Raw genomic sequence first — 25821 nt, 5'->3', positions numbered from 1 at the left:
GGCTGACACGGTGCTAGCCTGGGACCAGGAGCTGTGCCATAACACAGCAGGGAGAGGAGGGCAGCTCGAAATGAGAGTGAAGAGGCTTTTCACATCTAATAATTTTCTCTGATGAAGACAGGCTGAGAGCTGGGGATGTTCACCTGGACAAGAGAAAGATCCAGGCAGACCTTGAAGCCGCTTCCAGTGCCCAAGGCCTCCAGAGCTCCAGGAGAGTTTGGACACCGCTCCCAGGGATGACCAGGGTGGGACTGTTGAGGTGTCTGTGCAGGGCCAGGAGCTGGACAGGATGATCCTTGGGAGCCCCTTCCAACTGTGAATAGTCCGTGATTCTATGAATTTTCAGTCCTTCAAAGACAGCCTTTGCTCCTCTAGAAGTGTCACTCCCTTTCCAGTGGGCCAGCAATCCCTCCCTGAGCATGAGGTGTGTGAGGTGCAGCTGCACGAGGGAGCCCAGAACCTTCCCCATCCCCAGCTGCCTGCAGAAACCTGGGAGGCTCCTGGGGGCTCTTTCTCGGGAGGAAGGATGTGATTCCCTCTCTCACACCAGGTACGGAGCTCTGCAAGAGCTGGAGGGACCTTCCCTTGCGGTGGTGCGGCTCTCCCTGAGCTCATCTCCGCACAACCAGCGGGTGACGCCGGCTGAAGGTGACCTCCCCGTGCCACCCGCTCCAGCCTGAGCTGGGCTGCTCATCCTCCCCCACCATCACCAGCCACCCGGGTGTCCTTGCGGGCTCCTCCGGCGCTGCCTGCCCGGAGCTCCCGCTGCCTGCCGAGGCCGGGGCGGGCCGGGGAAGGCGCAGCCCCGGCGGTGCCTGCGCTGTGCAGTTGGATCCCTCCACCACGAGAGCCCACTGCTGCTCCGCGCTGGGCTCCGCCGCTGTCCCCGCCTGTCCCCGGCGCCGCCCGAGGGGCTGGGGGTGCTGAGCCCCCCAAACTCTCCCCGCAGGGGGGCTGCGACCACCCTTCCCCCGGCGGACGGTGCCGGGGGGCTCCGCCGCCCCCAGCCCTGCAGTGAGGCTTGGGCGATGCTGCAGCTGCCTCCCCTCCATCCTCAGCGGGTGCTCTGGATGCCGCCCTCAGTTTCCTACGGTTTTCGGGTGCTTCCCTCGGTTTCACAGAATTTTAGGGCGTTTCCCCCGGGTTTGCACAGTTTCGGGGTGTCTCCCTCGCTTTCACACGATTTTAGGGCGTTTTCCTGGGTTTTACACGGTTTTAAGCAACTCTGCAGCATCACAGCAGAGTCTCCCCCAAACCCCACAGTTCCCCCACTAAACCCTCCTTTGGGGGATGTTATAGAGGTGCTTCCCCTCCTGCAGGCAACACCTTAATTAGGGGGGAAATAAAAGGGGGTGCAGGTGATCCCTGATGAGGACAGAGTTAATTATGGATGTAGCAGCTCCTGAAACCTTCCCCAGGCAAAAACCTGGTTTTGAGCAAAGCAGCTCCTGCCTGCCGGGTTCCAGGAGCTGCCCTGCACAGAGGGGACGATAAGGAGAGTTATTGTTGCTCTGTGCTCATAAAAGGATTATTATTAAGGAGGGGAAGAAAGTTGTAAGTGAAGTAAATTGGGCCAGGCTGGGTGTTTGAATAGACAGGAATAATGTTATGGTAATGTCATGCACGGCTCTGCTGCTCCAGGACCCTGACGTGTTTTATAAAGCCCAATGCTACAAAAAGCAATTCTGTGAGCAGAAAGAGGGAGAGCTGGCCAAAGAGAAATGAGGAAAAGCTGTAAAAATAATGTTTTATTGTGTGGGAGAAAGCAATGAGATGAGATCTAACCCTTGATGTCCTTCTGGAGGAGAAAGCTGGCAGCATATTGTTGCTCGCTTGTATGATTTAATTTGCTATTCTAAGTCTTACAGTAATTTCTTTCCTGTGCTCCAAAAGCTTGTATCTAAATTTCTGTTTGCAAATGAAACACATGGAAGAACTCCCCAAGGCTGTGGCTTCGGAGCTGGATCTTCCCAGAGTGCAGGGGGCTGCTGACAGGATGGGGGCAGGGGGCGCACAGCAGCACCACCTTCCACTGCCACTTTGATTTGATTTTAGTTTGACAACCCAAAACACCTGAACACCAGCCCAGGGTGGGCTCCCTGTGCTGCACAGGGTAAGAGATGGATCCAGGCCCTGGCACGCTGTGACATCAATCAGACCTTTACGAGTCCCCAGCGGCTGCAAATCAATAAGTGCCAGCAATAATTACCCATTTTGTCTTTCTCTTTATTAATATTTAGACGTTTTTAATCTTCTCTCTCTAAACATGACGTTTCCCTGCTGTGGGTGTCCTTCAGAGGGAGCTGCCAGGAAAGCTCCTGTTCCTCTAATTAAAGGCTTTGTGCTGGATGGAGCTGCTCCCTGAGCAGGAATGACACAGCCACCAAAGCTGGGGATGACTCTGCTGCCTCAGCCTGGGCAGGTGACACTGGCTGATGTCCCCAGGAGGACGGTGTAGCCTCTCTGGGTGTCACAGTGCAGATCTTGTGATGGTCACAAGGGGTCATCCAGTGGACCATCCAGTGTGATGGTCTCCAGTGCTTGGTGGGGGTGACCACAACCCACAGATGTCATTTAAAGAGATCATGGAATGCTTTTGGTTGGAAAGGACCTTCAATCCCATCCAGTGCTACCCCTGCCATGGCAGGGACACTTTCCACTGCCCCAGGCTGCTCCAAGCCCTGTCCAGCCTGGCCTTGGACACTGCCAGGGATCCAGGGGCAGCCAGCTGCTCTGGGCACCCTGTGCCAGGGCCTGCCCACACTCACAGAGAGGATTTCTAATTAGGAGAAGTCCCTAGAGGTGATTATCTCCTCAGGGGTGCTGTTAGGGATGTACACATTGCAAACAAAGCCCTCTTTTGACATGGAAAGGGGAGCAGAACTCCACGATTTTCAATGACAGCCCTTATCTCCTCTAACACGGATGTGAGAGAGCTGATAATGCCCTATCAGCCCTGGAAAACAAATGGGAACAAATTCAAACCGAAAACAACTCTCCCAAAAAGAAATATAAATTATGATTTTTTGTGGAGACAAAAAGTTTCCTGCAAGTCCAGCTTTAAAGCAAAAGAAGGGCTGGAAATAGGTGAGAGGAGGGATCCTGGAGCATCTGGCATGTTGGGAATACCTCCAGCACCTGGAGGAACAGGTAAAGCCCATCTCTTGTCCAGGGATCTGTGCCAGGGGTCTGAGAGCAGACACAGACCTGGCTTTTCCAGCGTGGGAGAGGTGGAAGCTGTATCCTGACTTCTGGGACTGCAGAGATGCCGGTGCCTCCAGCAGCAGCGACCGCGGGGCTGAACAGGGACCATGCTCCGGCAGGCCCAGGAGCCTGCGGGGCTCCGGTTTCACCTCTCCTGATCCCTCTGTGCCACCTCAACAAGGTTCTCCCCAGGGTGACAGAGCCCCTCAGCATCACCCCACTGAGGGTGACAATGCCAACCACACCATCTCTCCTTCCTTGGGACAGCGCTCAGGGATGGGGACAGAGAGATGACCACAGTGAGGGTGACCACAGTGAGGGTGACCTCAAGACTCCCCATCCCTTTGCACAGAGATGCTGCAGGCTCTGCCCAGAGTCACCTGAGCTTCCCCTCTGGTGCCAGCACCTACAGATGTTCAGCCAGCTGTGATGTGCCATTATCACCTCTTGCCTCTGCTGTGTCACCGCTCTTCTCTCACCCACCTCCACTGAGAACAGGACACGTGTACTGGCTCCACCCAACACAGAATCAGAGGCTGCATCCTCTGCCCTCCTCTCCTCTGGCTGTCTGCCCGAGGGGCTGGGGGGGGCTGGCAGGGGCAGGACCATGTTCCAGCCCCCCAGTGTGGGAAAAGGGGCTGTGGCATGAGGCAAAGAGGGGCTGGAAGCTGTTCTGTGCCATATAAACAGTGTAATGAGGACATCATCGTGAGTGTGGAAACATCTTTCACTGGAAAACAATTCCAGATGATGCAACTTCCAGCTACTGCCAGGGGACCAAGCACAGCCCCAGAGCTCTCCAGCTGGGGCACGGACCAAGGCAGCTCTGCTGGCCACTGCCAGGCAGTGTGGGACAGGTAAAACCAGGGCAGGTAAAAGCAGAAGAGATGCTAAAGCTGTCCCACACAGGCGGAGCCAGCCCCAGAGCCCAGGCTGGGACCCAGCTCCTGTGTGGGGACAGTGACACCCCTGGGCTGGACTTCTGGGGGCTTGAGATGGGTCCAGAACCTCCTGGCTGAGCATTCCTGGGGCCAGACACAGGTCTGGGGAGACGCAGCCTCTGTGTGTAGGCAGCGGCGAGTCCCAGGATACACGACCATCCCATCCCAGCTTTTCCAGTGGGGCACATCCCTCGAGCCCTGCCCAGGTGACCCCGGGCCCTGTCACAGGTAGGTGATCTCGATGACATTGGGCTCAGCACTCCCGTGGGGAAGGTGGTGGTTGCAGGAGCAGTGGCAGGTCACTCCAGCCGAGCCCATCTTCCCGTGGGCATCCAGGCGCCTCCAGTCCGTGAGGAGCACGCTGTCCATGTGCTGGGCCATGGGCTCGTGCTGCAGCGTGACCTGCACCGTGCGCAGCTGGGGGCCGTAGTGCACCACCAGCACGATGAACACGGCCAGCAGCACGAAGAGGACGACGATCACCGAGATCACGGGCAGCGCGTCCGATTTCTTGGTGACGCTCTTGATGATGGAGACGGGAGTGAAGGCGGCCACGTCCTGGGGCTCGGGCTGTCTCAGCTGGCTGCCGGGCACTGAGGCATTCATGGCTCAGTGGGGTGACCTGGCACAGGGACACGGGCGGTGACCACTGAGCCGAGCCCATCCCTGTCCTCATCTCCTGCCCTCGAGCCCGCAGCTCCTGCTGCTGCACGCGCAGCTGCCAGGGAATGGGACAATCCCGTGAGTGTCCCTTCCCTCGGGCTCACAGCACAGGGGAAGATTTGGTGGTGAAGTCTGGGGCTTACAGGATGAGGCAATCCCTGCATCCCCCTGTCCTAGGCGCCTTTGGACACTACACCTGGCTCTTGTGGGGAGCCCTCTGCCCTCCCCTCTCCGCCCCCAGCCCCACGGTGCTGATCCAGGACCAAACCCCACGGGGACCCCCCCCCGGGGGACCCAACCTCGTCAGTCGTCCCTCGCCAGAGACAAGATCCCGTGGAGCCAGCACGGGTGGGAGCAGGGGGCAATGGGAAAGGAAGGAAGGAGAGCCCTGCGAGCCCCACGGGGTACCTGCGTGTCCCTGCCGCCTGGGAATCATCATCCCCGGCTGCGGGGCTGGGAAGCTGCCGGCGGGGCGAGCAGGACGAGCTGCGGGCTGGTTCTCCGGGGAAGGTGCAGCCGGACTCACCTCGGAAGTTGCCACGTCACGGCCCGGCCCCGCCGCCGCCGGGGCTCCCCGGGGCACACGGGGAGCGCCCGCTCATCCCGCGGGCAGCGCTGCTCCCGTCCCTGCCGCTGCCACATCAGCGCTGCCGCCCGCGACCCTCCTGTCCCCCGCGGCGGGACAAGGGCCCTTTTGTTTGGGGAGAAGCACCCTCCCTCCCACCTTCGGCTGCCGGAAACCTCCCCGCTGCCACCGGCGGGGCGTGAAAATTGAATGTGGCGAAGGAATGGGTGTAAAAAATCCCCTTCGGCATGTGAGCTGTTTGCACAGCCCGGCACACCCACGCTGTGCTCCGGGCTGGAAGGGCCGTGTCCCCAGGGATGGCACAGCCCCGGGGAGGATGGTCCCTGCCGGGGGTCCCACTGCTGCAGAATTTGCCCATTTGCCAGCACGGCTGTGGAGTGAGTCCGGGGGGAGGTCTGGATGCTTTGGGCCTCCAGTTCAATGGTTGGCCTCAATGATTTTGGAGGCTTTTCTAACCTAAAGGATTGTGTGAGCTGCTGGGGGTCACAGGCAGGAGCCAGAGCCAGGTCAGGGCTGGCACATCCCTCCCCTCCCACGTGTCACCACCCTGCACACAGGTACATCCCCCTGGCCCAGGGGTGCTGTGCCACACCCTCTGCCCCGGCAGTGACCTTGAGCACATCGCAGAGCAGAAAATACCAATCCTTGGGAGTTTCAGCCATTACAAAATGCATCTTCCCATCCTTCCACCCCAAAACACCACTGCTCTTACCTGCAGGCTCTCAGCAGACAGGCTGGGGTGAATATTTGGGCTCTGTCCTTCCTGCAAGTGGGGAGGACAGGGTGGGAAATGCCAGCCGAGCATCCAGAAGAGATTCAACTGCGTGTGAGCTTCTGGGTGATTTGCACTCATTTCAGGATTCAGTAAAACCTTAATCTACAGCATAATCTCTGAGCGTCACATCTGTGCAAGGCACAAAGGATGGGGGGGCTGCTGGCAGGGGGTTTGTCCCAGCCAGGCTGCTGTGGAGGCCGCCAGCCTTGGGCCTGCTGGTTTTCCTGGGGGGTTGGAGGGGTTGGAAGAGACCAACAGAATGTGAGGAGCTGCGCCATGCAAGGGGAATGATTCCCTCCAGTGCTGCTGCTGTCTGCCAGCTGTGGGAATGAGGATCCTGCTGGCAGCATAGGACACCCTTGATGCTCTCCATGCAGTGAAGGAGAATCTCCTTGGCCTTTGGCTGAGGCTCCGTGGCTTGAGGGGGCTGGACCAGCCCCGCAGACCAGCAAACAGAATCCTCTGGCTTTGCATCCTGAACACCCACACAGACCCCCTGAGAAGGACACAGGAGCCTTTCCTAGGTGAGGACACTAAAATGCTTCTCCTCCTGCAAACCCTCTCTGACATCCAGCACAGGATAAACCAGAACCTCTGGGGTTCTCACTGTGACAGGCAGGACCTGCACGGAGCAGCACAACACAAGGTCAGGGCCAAAAAACCAAATGCCTCAGCCCCTCCAGGGGGGCTGGATGGGGGCAGAACCAGCCCCATTTTCCAGTTCCTGCCCTTCTCCAGGAACTGGGGATGGATAGGTCCAAGCCCAGCATGTGCTGTGTGTCCTGCAGGGTGCTGCCTGAAGAGGAGCATCCCAAAGCCACCATCCCAAAGCTGGCATGTCCCAAAGCTGGCACATCCCAGCACCCAGACTCGCTGGAACTGCCCAGGGAGGCACAGGGTACAGGGCAGGCCCAGCTGCTGAGCCACCCTGGCCCCACAAGGAGCAGTTATCCCTAAATTCCTCACGGATGTGTAAGAAACCCCCTCTCAGGTGGCGGGGAGGCTCCTCCAGCAGCTCTTACCCAGTGAGGCCGATGTGGGGGGATGGGACCTGGGGCACATCGCACCACACGCAAAACATCTCCCAAAAAAACCCGGCACCGTAAGGAAGCCGCTGGGGCCCAGAGCAGGGCATCCCTCCGAGCGGGAGCCGAGCCCCGGCAAAGCCCGGCGAGGTTTCCTCTGCCGCCGGTGAGCGATGTCTCACATCCTCCCCGGCCATAATGGGCTGAAAAACACAGTTCCCCTGTGGATTGAGCCCGTTTCCTCCTATTCTTTAACAGGAAGCTGTGCGAGAGTCAGCCCAGGCAGGCGAATCGCTGCTCGCGGTCCCTCCCGGGATGGCCAGAGGCTCCGCGAGCCGCAGAGCAGCGCGGAGATGCCGCTCCCGTCCCTCCATCCTCTGCTCTGGCTCCTCCTGCTGCTCCCAGGTGAGCTGCTCCCACCCCGGGGAGCGCCAGGCGCTGCCGGACGGGGGGATTTGGGGGGCCCGGCTCCACGGGGGGCTCCAAAGGCAACCGGGCAGAGGCTGGGAGCTGCCACTGGAAAGCTCAGCCTTGCAGCTCGGGGGTGGCAGCAGCCGGGCTGCCGGGGAAAACGTGGCTTTGTCAGGTTTACGGGGTTTGTTTGGCACCGCTGGAATACAAAGATTTGTTTGCAGGTTAATGAAAGGAGTGCCTCTGCTGAGGCGTTTGGAGTAAGTGACTTTTGTCAAGTAAGAGTCAAGGTGGAATATTTCAACGTACAGGACATTGTTTTCCTCAAAAATACTTTTTATTTGCACTTTTTGCTCTCATTAGTATCAGTACAAAGCCCGTGTGCAAGGCTCATGCAGAGCACATCTTGTCCTTGCTGTAATAATTCTGCTGCTTTGGGGTAATTATTCTTTAACTTCTCTTTCCCATCTGAGTCGAGGTGTGGGATGAAGGAGCTGGTTTCCTGCTCCAAAGGATGACAGGTTGCTTTTCCCTGCATTGTCAGGCCCCTCTTGCCTTGCTGACAGCTGTAGTAGCTGGGAGCTGGAATACATTCAAAGGAATATAAAATAATGTGTCTCCAACTCCGAGGTTTTATCATTAAACCATAGAAGCTGCCTCGGGTTACAGCCACTGTGCTGGTAATAATGGGATTTTTAAAAGGCAGAGAATCATAGAATGGTTTGTGTTGGAAAGGAAAGATCATCTCATTCTGCAGAATATAGAAAGCAATTCGGTTTGTAGCTTATAAATCCAAGAAATAAGAGCACATGGATTGGAAATTTTCTCTCTTCATTAGAGGCCAACGCTGCTGCCTTCAGCAGAGGGGGGATTTGTGCCTGGGATCAGAGCAAGGTTCACACCAAGGGGCTTTGAGCACCTTGGCCACCCTGTGACATTCCTTAATGCCCACCCAGAATGCTGCTTTTCCTTTTAAAACTGCTTGGAAGGGCTTTCATGGGACAGCAATGGCACAGAGAGGGCCAGGCCCCTTCCCTGGGCTGCACCACGCTAAGTTTCTTAGAGTGGGAATCCCAGAGGCACTGCCCAGAATCCCAGAATTCCAGAATTCCAGCTCCCAGGAACACCTAGCGCTGCAGCACAGGTGGAAGGGATGCCACCCCCCACCCTTCAGTCTCAGAGCATCACTCTGTCCTCTCAAAGCCACCGGTCTAAAATCAGGGGCAGGGACCATCCCCCTGCATGCTCACAGCACCGTCACACCTCTCCCACCAAACCAGCCTTCCCTGGAATGTCCTGCCTCCCTCTTCTGCACGGATCCAACAGCCCCAGAATGGCTTTTTAATTTCATTTTTAATTTTACAGCAAGTCCCAAAGGTGGTGCAGCCCCTGGGGGAAGCTTCTGCACAAGGCAAAGCAGCAGCTTAGGAGAGGGGCAGCCGGGCTCCGTGGTGCCGCTGGTTTCCCGGCACATCAGCAGCTGGAAAAGGGAATTAGGGGCTCTGGAACAAGGCTCCCTGCCCAGGGGGAGACGGATGTAACCCTGAGGAGACACAGAATCAGCTTAGGCTGGACACCAACACCTGCCTGCTCCCACACAGGCCTTTCTCGCTTTTGCTTGGTGCAAATTCAGTATTTTATTAATTTAACGTTTCCTAAATGAAATTTCTCCATTCTCATGGTTATTTCTGAAGGGAGGTTCAAATAAGGGAAGTTCAAACTGTTATTTTGAAATTGCTGAATTGGGAAGGTCTGGCACATGTCCAATTTGGTTTTCCTCCCCCTAGAAACACTTAGCAGAAAATTTGTCCAAACAAACCTCTTCCTATAGACCCTTTCCATTACAATGGGCAGGCATTTTCCAGACAAAAGATTTCCACTGCAAAAATTCCTCCTCAAAGCTGATGAAAACCCAGCAGGATTTCCCACTGTTGTTGTTCCATCCACTGCTCTCCTTATCTGTGCCACAGCCCGCGGATGGATAATGCCACGAGAAATGTGGTATTTCAAAAGCAGACATGTGTTTTGAGATATATTTTTGATATAATCAAAAAGATGAGGTGCAGCTATAGTGCAGGCACCCAGATTCCAGACTTGCATCCTCAAACCAGAGCATCCTAAAGCAGATTTCTCAGCCAAGGGCGAGGCCAGCCCAGCCCTGAGGTGGTGAACAAGGAAGAGAAAGCAGGAGGTGGTTTGGAGAAATGTTTGCTCACAAAACAAACTGCTCCCTTCGGTAACAAGAAACCCCCCGGTGACTCTGCAGCTCTGACTGCAGCAGCTTCCAGGAATTCTGTCCCATTTATAATAGGTGAGTCAACAACAGGTGTCCTTGCAGGAGGTGGTGCTGGTGTCCCAAAGGCAGGAACGTTCCTGTTGGGAAGCCAGGCTGGAGAAGGGAGCTGGGGCTTCTGCAGCACCAGCCAAGTCCCAGCTGGGAGCTCTCCTGGCCCCAGCTCCCAGAGGAGCCAACCCAGCAGGACCCAAGCACCTCAACAGGGAAGAAGCTCCCATCTGAGTCCAGAACAGGCACCAGGATGGTCAGAGGGATGGAACAGCTCTGCCATGGAGCCAGGCTGGGAGAGCTGGGGGCGTTCACCTGGAGAAGGAGAAGCTCCAGGGAGAGCTCAGAGCCCCTTCCAGGGCCTAGCGGGGCTCCAGGAGAGCTGCAGAGGGACTGGGGACATGGGATGGAGGGACAGGACACAGGGAATGTCCTTAAGCTGAAGGAGGGCAGCTCTGCAGGTGGGGTCTCACCCGAGCAGGGCAGAGGGGCAGGATCCCCCCCTGCCCTGCTGCCCACACTGTGGGGATCTGAGATGTGGGGGATACATGAAGAGTTAGGAAACGTGGGAGTAAAACCCGGGTCATTCACTGAAAATCTGGACTCAGGTGAATTGTCAGGCCAAGACTCTTTACTTGGCCTGCAGTTGTTGCTTCTGTGAGACTGGAACCTCTTCCAGGCAGGGTTATTCTTCAAGTGCTCCCCTGGCACTCAAGCCAGGACACTCATGAAAAGCAGGTGGAAAGAACAGGAATTATGAATTATTTTTCTCTCTCAACAATGTCTGTCCTATTCCATAGCATTTCTAAGTTAGCATTTCTTATCTCAAAGTTTACACACAGATGCATACTATGTAAACCTTCTATCAAGCTTTGAAAATCCTCTACAATTCCATTTCCCACAAAATCCCTTAGCCACCAGCCCCTTCCACACCTTGTCTCCTGAACCAGTCCCAGCAGATCACATTCCTGCTTAGTGGTTCATAAACACCACAGAGCAGCACTCAAATAAACCTGGGGAATCTCAGAATCTCTGGAAAGAATAATCAGTTTGGGAAGAAACTTGGGAAGTCTCCTCTGTCAAGTGCTTTGAGCTCTGCTAATAAAAAAATATTGATAAAAAAACTGTAGGTAGGCAAAAAGCACAGGCTGGGCTCTGGGTGCCATCAAGCCTGAGTTGGTGGTGCCCCCATTTTTCAATTGCACTGGGCATGGAGTGATTTCCCCTCCAAAATCCCAGACCCAGCTCCAAACCTAAGGATCAGCAGGGCCAGGAGAAAGACAGGACCCACATCACCAGGAGCAAACCCGGAGCTCTGAAGTAGGCAGGGCACGAGGAAACTGGAACCAGTGAGCAGCTGGGAGGGTGATGGAGCAGCAGCCTGGTGGAGCAGGGGTGGTGCAGCCAGGAGAAAAGCCAGGCTGTTTTTCCTTCCAGGAACAACCCCTGGAAAAACATGGAAAAACCAGCCCTGGGCAGCACAGGGGTGCAGCAGAGCCACTCCGTGCTCTCAGCTTCCCCACATTGTTTGTCTCCCAGGTTGTTTCTACATCTAAGTGGGTTTTAATTGCCTCCCACTAAGATTTGCTTCCAGACTGGCTCACCAGAGAGGAGCAGGGAATGCGGTGCTTGGAGAGGATGCCCAGGCCCAGCCCTTGAGGATGGGCAGAGGAAGGCAACGATTAATTTTAATTGCTGATGAGATCCGGGATTAATTCCCGGCTCTCTAAACTTTCCATAACACTTTGACTGAGTCATTACAATTCAGAACAACTTGGCAGCCAGTTGCCAACCCCCCCTGATGCCATTGGGGAATTAGGCACTTGAACACTTCTGTGGATCTGGCCCTGATTTGGGCTGTCAGTTATCCACCCTGCAGAACAACACTTTTCTTCCCTCTCCTCCACAATTCCCACCCAACCTGTTCTGCTGTGAGACCCTCAAGGCAGAGACACCTTATTTAGGCACTTAATAAAACAGGACCTAGGCTTTGGCAGGACTCTCTGCTTTCCAGGTTTCCTAAAAGAGGATTATTTTCCATGTGGAAGTCCTAAGAACTGGGCGTTGCTCACTGCTGCTGCGTTTCACCCAGGAGACAGCTGCACCTGTGTTAAGTGGTTGGGGTTTTTTTGTCTTGGGTCATCTGACAGAAATGCCAATATCTGACTTGCAAAGCCTATTTTTAGCTTGCTGGATCTCTTTCCTGAAAGCGTTTTCAAGCACAGGGTGACACAGCAGTGCAGCCCTGTCCTGTGGGCTCTGCAGGTGGGAGATCCCCCAAAACTGCCAGGGAAGGGATAAGTCCAGGGTTCCTTGTCACTGGGAATAGATGCTCCCTACCCATCAGCAGTTCTGAGTGGGCAGGAGCAGTCTCTGTGACTCCACACTACTGCCAGAGGTCCTTCCCAGTGACTCCAGCCCTCCATGAACACAGGCTGGACATCACAAGCCTGTCTTGAGCCCTTGAGCCTGATCTAAGCCCTGCTGAAACCTTTCCAACAGCTGGCTCAGGTCTCTATAGGAAGCCCTGGCAAAGTTTGGGGGTTTAAAGTAGTCCCTCTCTTTGGTCAGCAGCTGCGAAAACTATGCTTTAAATGTCTACAATTCCCAAAAAACAATACCAAAGCAGAAATACCTAAAATTCACCTGTCTTTTGGTTGACATCACCTCTTTGTGCTGAGGAGTGAGTGGGGTGAGCTGCTGGCTTTGGGAATATCTCAGATGCCATGAGAGAAGGCTCTAGGTCAGTCTAGACACACCTAGCCCCACAGAAAAAAAAAACTGCCAAAAACAGAAATCCAAAATTCTCCCGTTTACCCTTTGGAAAAATTAACAGGAAAGCAGCAAGTGCCGAGAGCGAAGTGCAGCTGCAGCCCCGACGTGCTCCTTTGCAGCCCCGCTGCTCCAGTGGCTAACTGGGACTTTCCCATGACAGCACGAGCACAAAGCCATATTTCCCATCGTAAATCCCTCAGCCAGCTCCCAGTCTCCACCCAGGGCTGCACAATCCAGCTGTAAATCCTTTGCACCCAAACACGCAACAAACTCCTCGGCAGTGCTTGCCCTTGTGGAGGGGCTTTGATGTTTATTGCAATTGCAGCTGCGCCAGCCGTGTCCTGATTATTGCTGGGAGCTGTTTCTACAGCCAGGGCTCTCCGTGCTGGCAGCAGCCCTGGGAGGGAATGGTTTCCAACTCCAGAATCCCCTGGGATATCTGCAGGGAGCTGTGACACGTGGCACGTTTTGTTCACCCCATCCTGCTGCACAGCCACACAATGGGAGCTTGGTCTCATCCTGCCTTGCACAGATCCATCCTGCTCCTGTGGGACTGGGGATGCTGAGCACCCTCCCCAAAAGAAAACACCCAATAGAACAGGGCTTTTGCTTATTTGAGTTGGCAGGGAAGGCACAACAAGCAGCAGCGGCCAGAAGCCGGAGCCAGGCCTGCTGCACTTTGAAAAGAAGTGTGGATGTGTTTAGAGAAGGTCGGGCCGTTTATTCCGGAGCAGAATGCCAGAAGGGATCTCCAGCCCTCAGGCTCTCCAGAGCAGGGCAGGCATCAGCCCAGCCACAGGAACTCTGGGAACTGAGCAGTGGGGAAAAAATGCTTTTTCATCTTTTTTACAATTACCACAAGGTTTAGGTTTGCAAACAGAGAACTTCAGAAGGTCTCCAGTGTGACCCTCAGTGACAGGGTGAGCTGCAGTGAAGAGAGTGTTGGGTACAATAATTTCCTCCTGTCCAAGGGAGGCTGGAGCTGGCCCATGGATGGTCCCATCAGGGATGGCAGAGCAGGGCGATGTCACCTTCCTCGCCCTCAGCTTCCTCCCATCCCCAGAGGCTCTGTTCAAGCTCTCAGGTTTCTCATTATCTGAACCAAAAATGGTGGAATAAATGTCCAGCTGAGCACGTTCATTTCCCCTTTTCCTTTGGCAAAGGCTGAGTGCAGACAGCAGCTCTCTCTCCAGTGATTCTGGGTGCTTCCACCATGTCCATGAAAAAATACCGGGGAGCATTTCCATAAGTGTGCCACAGGTACTTCTCCCCTCAGGAAAACGTGACAATGGGTCCTGCAAGGGAATTTTGGAGAAAGAGGAGCTGCTTGAGTCTGGCAGCTACTGGAGGATATTGACCCCAGGACAATCTCAGCACTTTATTTTTCGTGCTGAATGGAGAGAGTATCTTAAGGCGTTTGCAAACCAATGTCCAGAATCGTCCTCCTTCCTCAAAAGAAGCATCTCTACCTCTTGAGGAAGGGCAAACATGTGCCTAAACCATGTTTTCCCCATTATATTAATTGATTTAGTAGGTGATGGTACAGCTGCCCATAACCCTGTCTCTTACTGCCCTGATGCCTTGTGAAGGCTGACCTGGAACAGAGGCTGGACAGAGCTAAAGAATAAAGCAGGGATTTATTAGGAGGCCTCAATGGATCCACCTTGGGCAGCAAAGGAGCCCAGCCAGGGCTGCACCAAAATGAACCAAAATGGGCACAAAATGGACAACTGGTCACAGGGTCTCTCACTTTTATAAGTTCTGCTCCATTTGCATATTGGAGCTAATTGTCTGATTCCAGCTCCAGCCCAGGCACTCCCATCCTTCTTTTTCTCTCTTCAGCCCACACTGTTTGTGCTCTTGGGCTGAGATTTGGATCATTTGTCCTTGGTGCCCAGCTGGAGCAGGAATTGTTTTGTCTCCCTGCTCTGTGCAGAGAGCTCACCATCCCCTCATGTGAAGCCCAGAACTGCACACTAAAGCAGCACAGAATCTGAAACATAGAAAAGCCAAACCTGAGGCATCACCCTGATGCTCCTTCAAGTTGCTCTTCAGAACCCCCAGGGAAGGATATCCCATAAATTCTCCAACACAATCACTCCTAGCACCTCACTAGCCCTATGCTAAGGCAGGTTCCTATTTCCCAGCCTCTCTTTTCCTTGCTGCACATAAAGGTCCTTAGTTCCTGATCCTGCTCCAAATGGAGTTAGAAAATCAACCTTCCTCTCTGTGTGATTGAAGACCTGATCCTGTCTCCTCCTTGGATTGAAGAGGACCGTTTCCCCAGCCTGATGCCCAGTAAATTAGAAGATAAAAACATGGAAAAGGTCTGAAAAGTCCAGTCTTATTTTCACAGCCAAGCCTTGTATGGGTATAAACCACATTTTATTATGTGTTCACCATGGTTTACACACTTCCTGTCTGGCTGGGATCATTGTCATAAAGCCTCAGACACAAAAACAATTACAGCTCCAGAGCAATTCCATGAGGAAAATTAGATCAATCAGGAACTCGCTACACCCAGAGGGTGCCGAGCGTGAGCTCTGAGCCAGAACCACGTTCAGTGCTCGGGGTCTCCTTCCAGACACCCCTCCCTGCCCGGGCCCTCAGCCTCCCCAGGCACCAGCAGCTCATGGACCTCCCCCAGAGTTCATCTCCACCACCCCTTCAGTGGCTTGGGCTGGAAAGGACCCTAAAGCTCATCTCATCCCTGCCATGCCAGGGACACCTTCCGCTAGCCCCGAGTGCTCCAATCCCCATCCAACTTCACCTGGGACACTCCCAGGGATCCAGGGATCACAGGGATCCAGGGGCAGCCACAGCTTCACTGGGCACCCTGTGCCAGGGCCTGCCCACCCTCCCAGGGAGAATTTCCTTCTAGGAGAGCAGGTTTTGGCTGAAATGGGAACTGCTGTGCCCTGGCTGGTGCTGCCATGGCTGGACCCCCCTGCACCCCCTGCAAAGGCACTGCTCCCACCACAGAGCCCTTAGGCATCACAAAGAGACAGTGGGGACAGCTGGAAGGATTCAACCTTCCCTGCTGTCCCTTTCTCCCCAAATCCCTTTTCTCCCGTGGGACTCTGGTGAGATGGATCACCAGGGCAGTCAGATTCAGCTGCTTTCTGTACCTGTAGTGTCATTTCTGTCATTAAACTTAACCACAGAGAGCAGCGGGGTCACCAGCAATAACAATTAGAAAACCCCAATTAGGGTGTGCATTCCAGCAATGACAGACTCAAAGTCACCTTCCCAAAGTTAAACCAGCTGGGTTGGATTTGAGCATTTAAAGTGTATTTACATTTTTCAGGTCTTGTCTTAGAGTGGGGGACATTTCTTTCTCCCAATTTCAAGGGCAGCATTTTTAATTGCCATCTCATCTAACTCTTGGGGTTGGACTAGATGACCTTGAAAGTTCCCTTCCAAACTAAACTACTCTGCCCTGTGACTCCATGAGCACAGGACCCTGGGAGCTGGGGCTTACAGGAAAACATCATGGATGCTGAGAGTAGGAAATGAGGGATTGAGGCTTTGTCATGAATCCAAAAGAAAAGCAAAGAAATAAACCAAACAAAGCCCCCTTTCGGCTGAGGAACTGGGGACCCAGTGACCACCTACAACCTTGTATGGACCTGCAGGACTACCCAGCCCTACAGGGAAGGCAGCTCCTGAGGGCTGCAGCTTCCCCCAGACTCACAGCCCCAGGCTTCAGTTTCCCAGGACACACAGGATAGGAAAGAGAACAGTCCCATCAGCTCCTGGAAGCCTTTACAAACCTCATCCATCCATTCCTTAAGGTCTCAAAGGAGCAAAGTGTTTAGATGTGTGTCTTACCTCTGAACAGCTCCAGGTCACACACCCTGCTGTGCCTGGCCTGGGCTGGGCTGAGGCAAACAGCTCACAGGGAGGGAATGACCCCATGGATTTCTGTGGCCCCCCAAAGGGGAGGACGACATTTATCCTGGCTGGATAAACTCCAGTACTAATTTACTCAGAGCCTGATAGTTTTACACTCAGTAAAACTTCTTTGCTACTACTTCTCTGCTAATGCTTTTGGGGCAATCCCATATTTCCAAGTCATTCCGACAGAAGATGAGGAAAACCCAAACCGCACAAGGAACAAGACCAGCAGTGCGTTAGTGACCACCACAGATCAGCACCACTCACCCTCTGCTCTTTCCTTTCAGGTTCCACAGCTCCCACAAACTCCTCCACCCCCACTGGAACAGGTACCTCTGCTTGTGATATGCTTTATGTGTCTGTTTAAATGTGGATCACGTGGAAATGGGGGGATGCAAATTCGGCGAGAAGCCCCAAATGGGACCCTGGTTCCAAACTCCCATCTGTTGAGGGATCTTCTCCCAGGATCCTGCCTCTGCCTGCCCCATCCATCACCAATCCCCCCCAGACCTCCAGGGTACACGGAGGGCACTGTGCCCCAGAGGCTGACCTGGCTTGGCTCCCTTTGTCCAGGAGGGAGTGAGGCTGTGTTCCAGGAAGCCTGGGGAAAGCAGAGGGATCCTGCCTGCTCTTTGCTCCCTCTTCCCTAGCAGCAGTGGATCCATGGAGCCAGTCCCTACAGCCACACCAGGGACAAACCCTCTCCTCAGCATCTCTTGCTCCCCTCACCGTTTCTGCTCTTGCTGGCTACCATGGCCCCTTTCTGGCCCATCCTCCAACCCTCCCTGTGGGATCCCACCAGCCTGGAAATGTCACCTCCGTGCCTCTGCTTGTGTTCCAGGTCCATCCCAACCAACTACACCCAGCCCTGAAGCCAAGAACTACAGCTCAGGTAATGCTCAGCTGGAGCCTGGCTTGGGGACCAGTGGGGAACTGGTCTGACCTCAGTCCAGCTGGGCCACCCCACAGTAACTGGGGCTGTGCAGGGGACAGTGGTGAGGAGGAAGGAAATTTGAGGTGTCAGGGCTTCTGACCCAGCCAACTCACCCCACAGGGATCAAGGCACAGGTGTGAGCAAAACCGGGGGGGTTAAAAATCACTAAATCGAATAGGGAGAATGAGATGGTCATAGAGTGGAGTCTCAGAATGGTTTGGGTTGGAAGAAACCTTAAAGCTCATCCCATTCCCCATGGGCAGGGATACCTTCCACTATCCCAGGTTGCTCCAAGCCCTGTCCAAGCTGGCTGATCTTTAAGATCTCTTCCAAGCCTTCCTATGATTTTTGACATGTACAGAAAACCAATTACACAAGAAATTATCTCTCCAGCTCCATGTCTCCTAGTGTCCACTTGGATCTTTGGAGACAGATCTCTTCCTGCTATGTTTCAGGGAAAAAAAATCTAAGCACAGCTACCCTTCCAGGAAGATCCCAAAAATATCAAGGAATAAAAAAGATCTCAAAAAGATCTCTGCTTCTGCTTCCAAGCCTTGCAAAAAAACAAAAAGAGAAACTTAATCCTAAATTCTAATATTTCACTGAAACATTTGGATAAAGGGGAAAAAAACCCACCACACTAACCTTGAAACCCTTTCGCCTTTTTCTCAATTTATTGTGAAGCCAAGAGCAGTCTAGACAAGGGAGTTTCCTATCAATTCCCAGCTGGTGATCCACTGTTCCTTGAAGAGGGATTATTGAAATCTTTCTCCCTCACATCTTGCTCTGGATCAGGGGCAGTTTGGAGCAGGCTGAGGCAGAGGATGGAGCCTCCAGACCACTTCAAGAGCTGAATTATTTGCCCTTGGGGACTCTCAGTGAAATGAAAGGTGGAAGTTGGCATTTCAGAGCACAAGGAAATGATCACGTGGTGCCAGGCAGCTCCAGGCAGGTCAAGTGTCTGGTGACAAAAACACCTTCACTTTTCACAGCAGGGAAAGAAGCAGTGGCAAACCCTGACTTTCTCCACGTGTTTGCTGAGCTCTGCCAACTCAGCATCTCCTCACAGTGAAAAGAGCAAAAGGAAATTCCAAAGTACAAGAGCTCCTTGACTCTGAGCAGAATAAAGGCTGTTTCCATGCTTTCCCTAGCAGATTATTCCTAACTCTCAAGAAATTTGAGGACTCTGCAATAGCTGTGCCCTCTCCAAGCTGTTTCTGAGCTGAACCTTTTGAAGTAACACCACAATTTCCCTACAGAGACATCAGTAAAATCAACACCACCAACCAACCTGAGCCTCACCTCTGTGGGTCAAACTACTACAGCCAAGCCCTCCCTGAGCACTACAACAACCCTGACAGCAACCACCGAGCGAGGTAAGGATGGAAAACTCAAATATTTGATCAGGCAGGACCTGTTTGTGCCTCCCTTCTTATCCAAGCCAAACTGCAGGCATCAGAATATTGGGCCTAGTCCACACTGTGCTGGTTATTCAGCAATTCTGCAAATATTGAATTTCTCAGAGGTTTGTTTTTTTTTTTTGCTGAAAGAGCAGCTCATTCCAGCTCCCTAGATGAACACAGCCAGGCCAAGCCCATATGAGAAAATCCAGATCATGCTTTATCACATATTGGAGCAGCTCCAGTCTCCTCAGGCTCTCTCTCCCAAGCTCACCCGTCAGGTACACTCTGAGCTGACTCCACACCAGGATGCTAACTGGGCATCCTGATGTCTGTCTGGAGGGAAGGTAGCATGCAAATAAAGATTTTTAGTCCATGGACACACACAAACTCTCCACAGTGGAATTTGTAGTGGCCTCCCAAGTTAATTGTCCTTTCCCACATTTTCTTTGTCTAGATGATAAGTCCAGTGGAAACAGAAGCACAGCAGCTCCTTCTCCAGCACCTCGAGGTACTTTGTCCTTTTAGAGGCTAACAATAAGATCAGATAATTTGATAGCAATCAATAGCACAGGTTCTCTAAGCACGAGGTTTTTTTGGGGGGTGAGCTATCCAAAATCACATCTGGTGCCTTTATAAGCAGTGATAAAACACAAGATAAATGCTCTTAACATCCTCTGCTGGGATGAACTTGAGCAACCAAACAATAGAACTATGTTTAGGAGAGGGGAGCCCTTTTAAAAACTTTTAAAATCAATATAATTTTGCTTTTGACAGTTTGCTTAACCCAACCTGTAAGTACAAATTAGAGAATTCAGTAAGAGTTTTCTCAGAATAAGGGCAGAATCCAAGTGACTGGAAGACTGAAATCTGACAGCTGAGCTGAGTCTCCATTAAAAATCAGCCTCAAAAATCTGCAATGGTCAAGAAACTGCTCTGCCTCTCCAGGTACCTCTCAGATCTCCAACACAAGCAAGGCAAGGAAGCTGTGGTCAGCTGTGCCCACACAGATGCCCACCCAGCACGGCTGTGCCCTGCCAGGAGCCCTTTGCTCAGAGCAGATTGCTGTCCATTCCAGCCCTGATTTACCACTGAGAAGCTCCACACATCTTTGAATAAAGATGCTGATGCTTCCAAAATCCAGGTCTCCCACTGTGTGAGACCCAACATTTCCCAGGGATGGGGTATCTGTGCCAGGCTCAGCAAACCACAGCTTCTGCCTGTGGCTAGAAGAACAATTTCAGAATTAAAGAAAGAATTTGATGAGTGGGCAAAAAATTGTACAGCAGCAGACCCTGCTTTTCCAGACTGCTCTGCCCCTTGTGGCTTCTGAAATGGCTAGATTTATTATTTCATGCCTTTTCCCTTTTTTCTTCTGGCTTTTGGCAAAATACCATTTCAAGTAAGAGATGTTTGCTGTGGGACAGGACCTGGGTTCAGCTGCTCCCCAGGCAGTGCCAGGAGCTGTGCACACCTCTCCAGGCACCACATCCCCTTGGCCAGCAGTGCTGCTGGGAGCCTGGGCATGGGAAAGCAGGGAAACAGATCCTGCTTGACCTACAGATGATCTTGCGAAGCTCTGAAGTGTCACTTTGGGTCTCCTGACAGGGCGTGTAGCTGCTCATTAAGGTCGATGCAGACACTCTGGCTGTTCAACAACAGCCTGGAGGCAGCAAAGGATGTTTTTTCTCTGTACAAGTAAAACACATGGGCTGGATTTACGTTTCCTTGCACAGGCATTGGAAACAACTGTCACAAACCAAGCAGCTTCACACAAGCCAGTTTATCCCACTGAGAGCTGGAGTCCTTGCTTGGACAAACCTCTGTGCTGCCACAGCTAGACTACATATGGTGTACAAGTCAGCCCAACTCAAACAGGTTCAATTACTTCTAGATAAACCAGCATAGTAAATCCACTCACTTCAAGTCCAGGGACAAGGCAAACACTCAACCCACACCCACATTCTGCAATATTTTCCCCCCTAATCAGACTTTATTTTAAAGTCTCAATGTTTATGACCTACAGCACATGTATAACCTTCCCTGCTCAGTCTTCCAGCCTTGACTTGCTGTTTCTGCCCCAAACCTGTACCTGGGACTGCCGACCCTAAAGAGTTCACAAAAGGGCATTTGAATTTTGGTTCCCCAGGTTTCCATTTGGACATGGAAAATAGGACAGAATATGTTTTGTGGGAATTTTTTAATATGGGGGTGGGAGTATTAATATCACTGCCACTACTGTGAATCCATTTTCCTCTCCATCAATTCCTTTGGTTCTTGAATGTCACTGGAGGTCAAGACTCACATTCTGTGTGTCTCTGTGCAGGTCAGGATTCCATGGGGAATGAGAGCGCCACAACATCAGCGACTCAAAGTGCTTCCTCCTCACACAGAGGTGATTCCTGCTCCATATTTTATATTCATCTGCACAGACAGCAGCAAGGCCATCACACAGCTGTCTTCAAGGCAGCATGGACACCAAGGATTTCCTGAGGGGTGATGAACATCCCATCCAGCCCTTGAAAAGCCTGTAAAACTCTGCAGAAACAGCATTTCAGGGCAACCTCTTGAGCCTGGGGACAGCAGGAAAAGGTGCCATTATGGCCAAAGGTTGCAAAAGCAGGAAGGCTGGACAAATTCCCTCCTCAAACACAGTGCTGGCACTGACTTTGACTTTTCCCCACTGGGGTCCCAGAAGGAAACTCTCAGCTTGTCCATAAAAGGGGCCCCACCAAGGCAATGATTCCACACAGGTCTCGCTCACTTTGCTGTTAATATTGATGGGCCTGGCCAGGATCCAAACTTGGTCTCTTCAGTGAAGAGCAAGTGAGAGTTAGGGCCCCTAGCATTGCTAGGAATCCTCTTCCCAGCCATGGAAGAATGACTTTTATGTAAATCTACCTTTCTCCCCTCTGTAGGCACCTCAAAACCCATCACCCCAACACCCAACTCCTCCAGCCAATTGCCCGAGCCCACCCCGACAGACGAGAAATCACCGCTGACGGTGGCAGCTTTTGGTAAGGTCTTGTGCCACCTGGGGGAGGAGGGGTTCTCTTTCACCAGGCCATGCTGGTTTGGACACCCAACTCCATGAGGCCCTGGCACAGGGTGCCCAGAGCAGCTGTGGCTGCCCCTGGATCCCTGGCAGTGCCCAAGGCCAGGCTGGACACTGGGGCTTGGAGCAGCCTGGGACAGTGGGAGGTGTCCTTGCTCATGGCAGGGGTGGGATGGGATGAGCTTTAAGGTCCCTTCCAACCCAAACCATTCCATGATTCCAGGATTTTAAGTCCAAGGGATTCTTAGCAGGACAAATTTCCTGTGCAAAGAATTGTTTGATTTATTGAGGCCTAATGTCAGTATCAAATCCACACTTGATTTAAAGTGTCTAAAGATGGTTTATGGGACAGATAACATCATCCACACGTCTAGCTTGTCTCTTCCTGTTACATTACTTATTTATCTGGTTTTTTTGGGATAAGATTTACCGACTGTAGCAGGAACACACAGACTCTTATCAATCCCCAGTGTAATCAGCTGACTTCTGCCTTCCTGGCACTGCCTTTCCAATTAATTATTTATTGATTAAGTATTCATAGCAGCCCTTTGAGGTTAAAACACAGGAGGATAAAGCTATTTGTTCTAACAACTGTTTGCTTCTCTGCCTATTACGAACCATGCTCACATTAATGAAAATATTGATTTCCTAGCCAAGTTTTGATGTCAGAGTCTCTCTGCTGCTCAGACAGTTCTTTCCTCCATCCCCAGGTGTCATCAGCTTTGTCATTATCCTGATAGTGGTGGTCATCATCCTGGTCAGCGTGGTCAGCCTGAGGTTCAAGTGCAACCACTCCAAGGACTCGGAAGGTATCTGTCTGGGGGAATCTGTGCTTCCCTAACCAACAAGTCACCAGTTTCCATGGGGATCTGGCAATTCCTAAAAGATGCATTTGAAAAGCTTACACCGTAGTGGGGAGGTTTGGAAACCAGACTGGAACGTGGATTGAGCAGTCAGGAATGCAGTGTGACCTCCTCACTAGAGCCCAGCCCAGCCTCATCTGGATGTGGTCTCAATTTCCTGCAGCTCACATTCCGGAGGTGGGCAGCTCTTCCAGCAAAAATTGTGGAGTTTGACACTCCTTTTCCTTAGGAATCCCATTTTCCATGAAGCAGTGCCCAGCAGAGGGCAAGGCTGCTCTGCAGCCGGGCAGAATCCTTCCTAAAGCCCAGCAGGGCCAGCAGGTCCTGCCTGTACATCCCCTTAGCTGAAGGGTTTTCTCTAATCAACTCCCAAGTATCCCCCAGAGTGTCTCCAATCTCACTCAGATTTCATTTATATCCCTGCACAAAGTAATTCAGAATAGAGCGGATTTATTTTATGACTTCTCACCTGTACATCACCACCTGCTTTTCTCCCTCCAGACAAACAGAAACCAGGAAGCTCCATGGTATCAGAGAGGTAAGGCTGCTCCTGACACCCACATCTGATTGAGAGTGCCTGTTTTATCCCAGAGCTAATTTTAGCAAGGAAAAGAGTCTGCTTTGGTTATTTCGGGAGGAAGGAAGCTTGTCAAGACATCTTTGAGAGAGTTAGAAAAGCAAAATCAGCTTTGATAACACCTCATGCTCTGATAGACACATAAATAGATCAATATTTAGGGGGCTCATCTCAAAGCTGCTCTGACAGAAGACTCACCACCTTCCCAAAGCAGATTGTCTTCCTTGCCTAGCTAGAGCCTTGAGGTCTAAACTCGAGTTTCTGGATGTCAGAGCAGTCTCAGACATCTCCCAAGATGCCCATTACTGTTTCCCAGTGAGAGCAGGACAAAGGAGCCCCAGTTCAGAGACTTGGGAAGAGAAGCATCAAGCAGAGAATGGTCCATCAGAACCCCATGGTCCATCACTGCTATTCCAGAGGAAAGGCTGAATGTGGGAAAACAGCAGGAAACAAGAGCTGGAAGGGAACAAAACATATTGCTGCTATTTTTCCATCTGATAGTTTCCTAAACCCTGCTTTGGAAAGGGACCAGGGACACAGGGAGCAAAGTCTGTGAGTATTTAGGTGCCAAATTTGCATCAGCATCAGTGGACACTAAATACCCTAAATGATCATGATGCAAGAGATCTGAAGCCACTGAAGCAGAACATGCCAGAAAACAGGACAGTGCCTAAGGTTCCCTGACCCCAAAGTCATCCAGCCTCCACTGGCAAGGAATGCACATCCCAGCCCTCAAGGCAGGGAAAAAGGGGCATTCCACCTTCCAAAGCCTTGTAACTCCCTATAGATGGGCCTGAATCAGGACATCAGCGCAGTGCGTGCTGGAAACCAAACCTGGTCCCCCGCACCAGCCTCGGCCTTGCCTGTCTCCAGCTCTCTGCAAAGAAATTTTGTCCCTGGAGGTGTCCAAGAACACCTGGACGTGGCACTCAGTGCTCTGGTCTGCTTGACCAGGTGGTGATTACTCAAAGGTTGGACTCGATGATCTTGGAGTCTTTTCCAGCCTCAGTGACTGTGATTCTGTGGTTCCCTCCCTTGTTTCCCAGAGTAAATAATTATCTCCTTCCATGGCAGCTGCTCGGCAGACACGAGCCAGAAGGGGAACAGCATCACTCTGATCTCCATGAAGAACATCAACACCAACAACAGCATGAGCTACCCCCCATCAGAAAAGGTTTCCCTTTTCAGCCTTGCTTTTTAGGGAATCAGCTGGGGATCCTTTCTCTGGCTGGATAAGAGCATGCCTTGAGGTATTTCTTTGCCCAGCTGCCACCAAACTTCTAAAGGTCCAAACTGCTTCCAGTGAGCCTGGTGAAAAGTTTGAGTGCCCATCTCAGGTTTACCTGGGCTGGCTGAACTCGAGGTGCCAAGTTTACCTCATGTACACAGGTGACATCACCTGTGGCCAGCTGCAAAGCTGGAGGGGTTTGCCATTAAATGGAGGGGTCTGTGAGAAATCGAGGTCTCACCCTCCAGCCCAGCTTACCCACTCCTGCCTCTCAGGTGGTTGAATCCCCATCAGGGCTCTCAGGTCCATCCCACATGAGGAATTCTTATCATTTTCAGTTGTTTTAAAGCTGGGACTGAGTGTGGGAGAACACATTGCTCTGCTGCCTTTGTCAGCCCAGCCAGGCTACTGATGACCACGTTTTGTTCTTTTGGCAGGTTCTATGAAGCCAAGAGCCCAGAGCTTGAAGCTGGCACATGACAACCAGCAGTGGCTTTCTAGGTTCTTTTTATTTTTCCTTTGGGGAAAGAGCAAGGGTGGACTTTATATATAAATTATTATGTCCTTTCTGATCAGTACATTTACAGTAGTGTCCTACATAGCTTCCCCACCTGGGGCCTAAGGGCTTTCTCCAGTTACAGCCTGCCACACTCGGTGGTTGATATCTAACTCTATTTTTGATATGCCTTCAAACACTCTGATAATTCCAGCAGCAAGAAGCACCAAGGCACCATCCACTCCACTAATAAACCTCTGCCTTAGATGAATGGCCTTTATAGTCTGTGCCAGGCAGTCACGGGCTCGTTAATCAGCATAGCCCCACGTGGAGCCAGACCTGTGCGCTGGGAAAGCCTGATCCGAAGCTGAAGGCCTGATGGGACTTAAATGCCCAAGTTCTGGGTCAAATCCCAGCACGCCTGCTCCAAGCCCCTCATCCCTGGTGCCCTCATTGTCCCCACAGCAGTGGGATAGTCACATCCCCCTACCTCACAGGGTTGTTGTGAGGCCTCGTTAATCCCTGTCTGTAAAGCATTTGGAGTGAATTAAAGGTGCTGCTGACATGCAAATTGCCATCTTAAACACTTTATTATTATTATTATTATTATTATTATTATTCGTAACAACGGAGCTTCAGGAAGGCAGATCGTTATCTCCCCACATGCTCAGCTGAAGTGTAAGGAACAAAGACCCTACACAGAGCAG

At 52.3% G+C, this 25821-nt stretch overlaps 2 protein-coding genes across 7 annotated transcripts; one reads left to right on the top strand and one right to left on the bottom strand.

Annotated features, from left to right (window-relative positions):
• Positions 1–1480: 1480 nt before the first annotated feature.
• On the bottom strand, positions 1481–6237 carry SMIM33 (small integral membrane protein 33). 5 transcript variants are annotated; one of them, XM_038150197.1, is made up of 2 exons: positions 6107–6174; positions 1481–4863 (listed from the first exon to the last, which is right to left on the bottom strand). In XM_038150197.1, exon 2 carries the CDS (start codon positions 4749–4751, stop codon positions 4368–4370), a length of 384 nt encoding a protein of 127 aa, XP_038006125.1. In that variant the 5' UTR covers positions 4752–4863; positions 6107–6174; the 3' UTR covers positions 1481–4367. The 5 variants fall into 5 exon arrangements, with proteins under 5 accessions (XP_038006125.1, XP_038006128.1, XP_038006127.1 ...); XM_038150200.1 differs by lacking the exon at positions 6107–6174 and adding an exon at positions 5335–6099 and having other exon boundaries at positions 1481–4767; XM_038150199.1 differs by lacking the exon at positions 6107–6174 and adding an exon at positions 5217–5345 and having other exon boundaries at positions 1481–4767.
• A 337-nt stretch (positions 6238–6574) lies between these two features.
• ECSCR (endothelial cell surface expressed chemotaxis and apoptosis regulator) lies at positions 6575–25685 on the top strand. Of its 2 annotated transcripts, XM_038150616.1 has the most exons (12): positions 6575–6693; positions 7453–7599; positions 16849–16890; positions 17403–17453; positions 18755–18871; positions 19353–19406; positions 21222–21290; positions 21814–21912; positions 22661–22759; positions 23315–23351; positions 24465–24564; positions 25056–25685. In XM_038150616.1, exons 2-12 carry the CDS (start codon positions 7548–7550, stop codon positions 25062–25064), a joined length of 729 nt encoding a protein of 242 aa, XP_038006544.1. In that variant the 5' UTR covers positions 6575–6693; positions 7453–7547; the 3' UTR covers positions 25065–25685. The 2 variants fall into 2 exon arrangements, with proteins under 2 accessions (XP_038006544.1, XP_038006543.1); XM_038150615.1 differs by lacking the exon at positions 25056–25685 and having other exon boundaries at positions 24465–24606.
• Positions 25686–25821: the final 136 nt, after the last annotated feature.

The sequence above is a fragment of the Motacilla alba genome, chromosome 13 (assembly GCF_015832195.1).
Source record: "Motacilla alba alba isolate MOTALB_02 chromosome 13, Motacilla_alba_V1.0_pri, whole genome shotgun sequence".
Classification (NCBI taxonomy): Eukaryota; Metazoa; Chordata; class Aves; order Passeriformes; family Motacillidae; genus Motacilla; species Motacilla alba.
The sequence above is the reverse complement of the archived record's forward strand: the minus strand, read 5'-3'. Positions and strand labels throughout refer to the sequence as shown.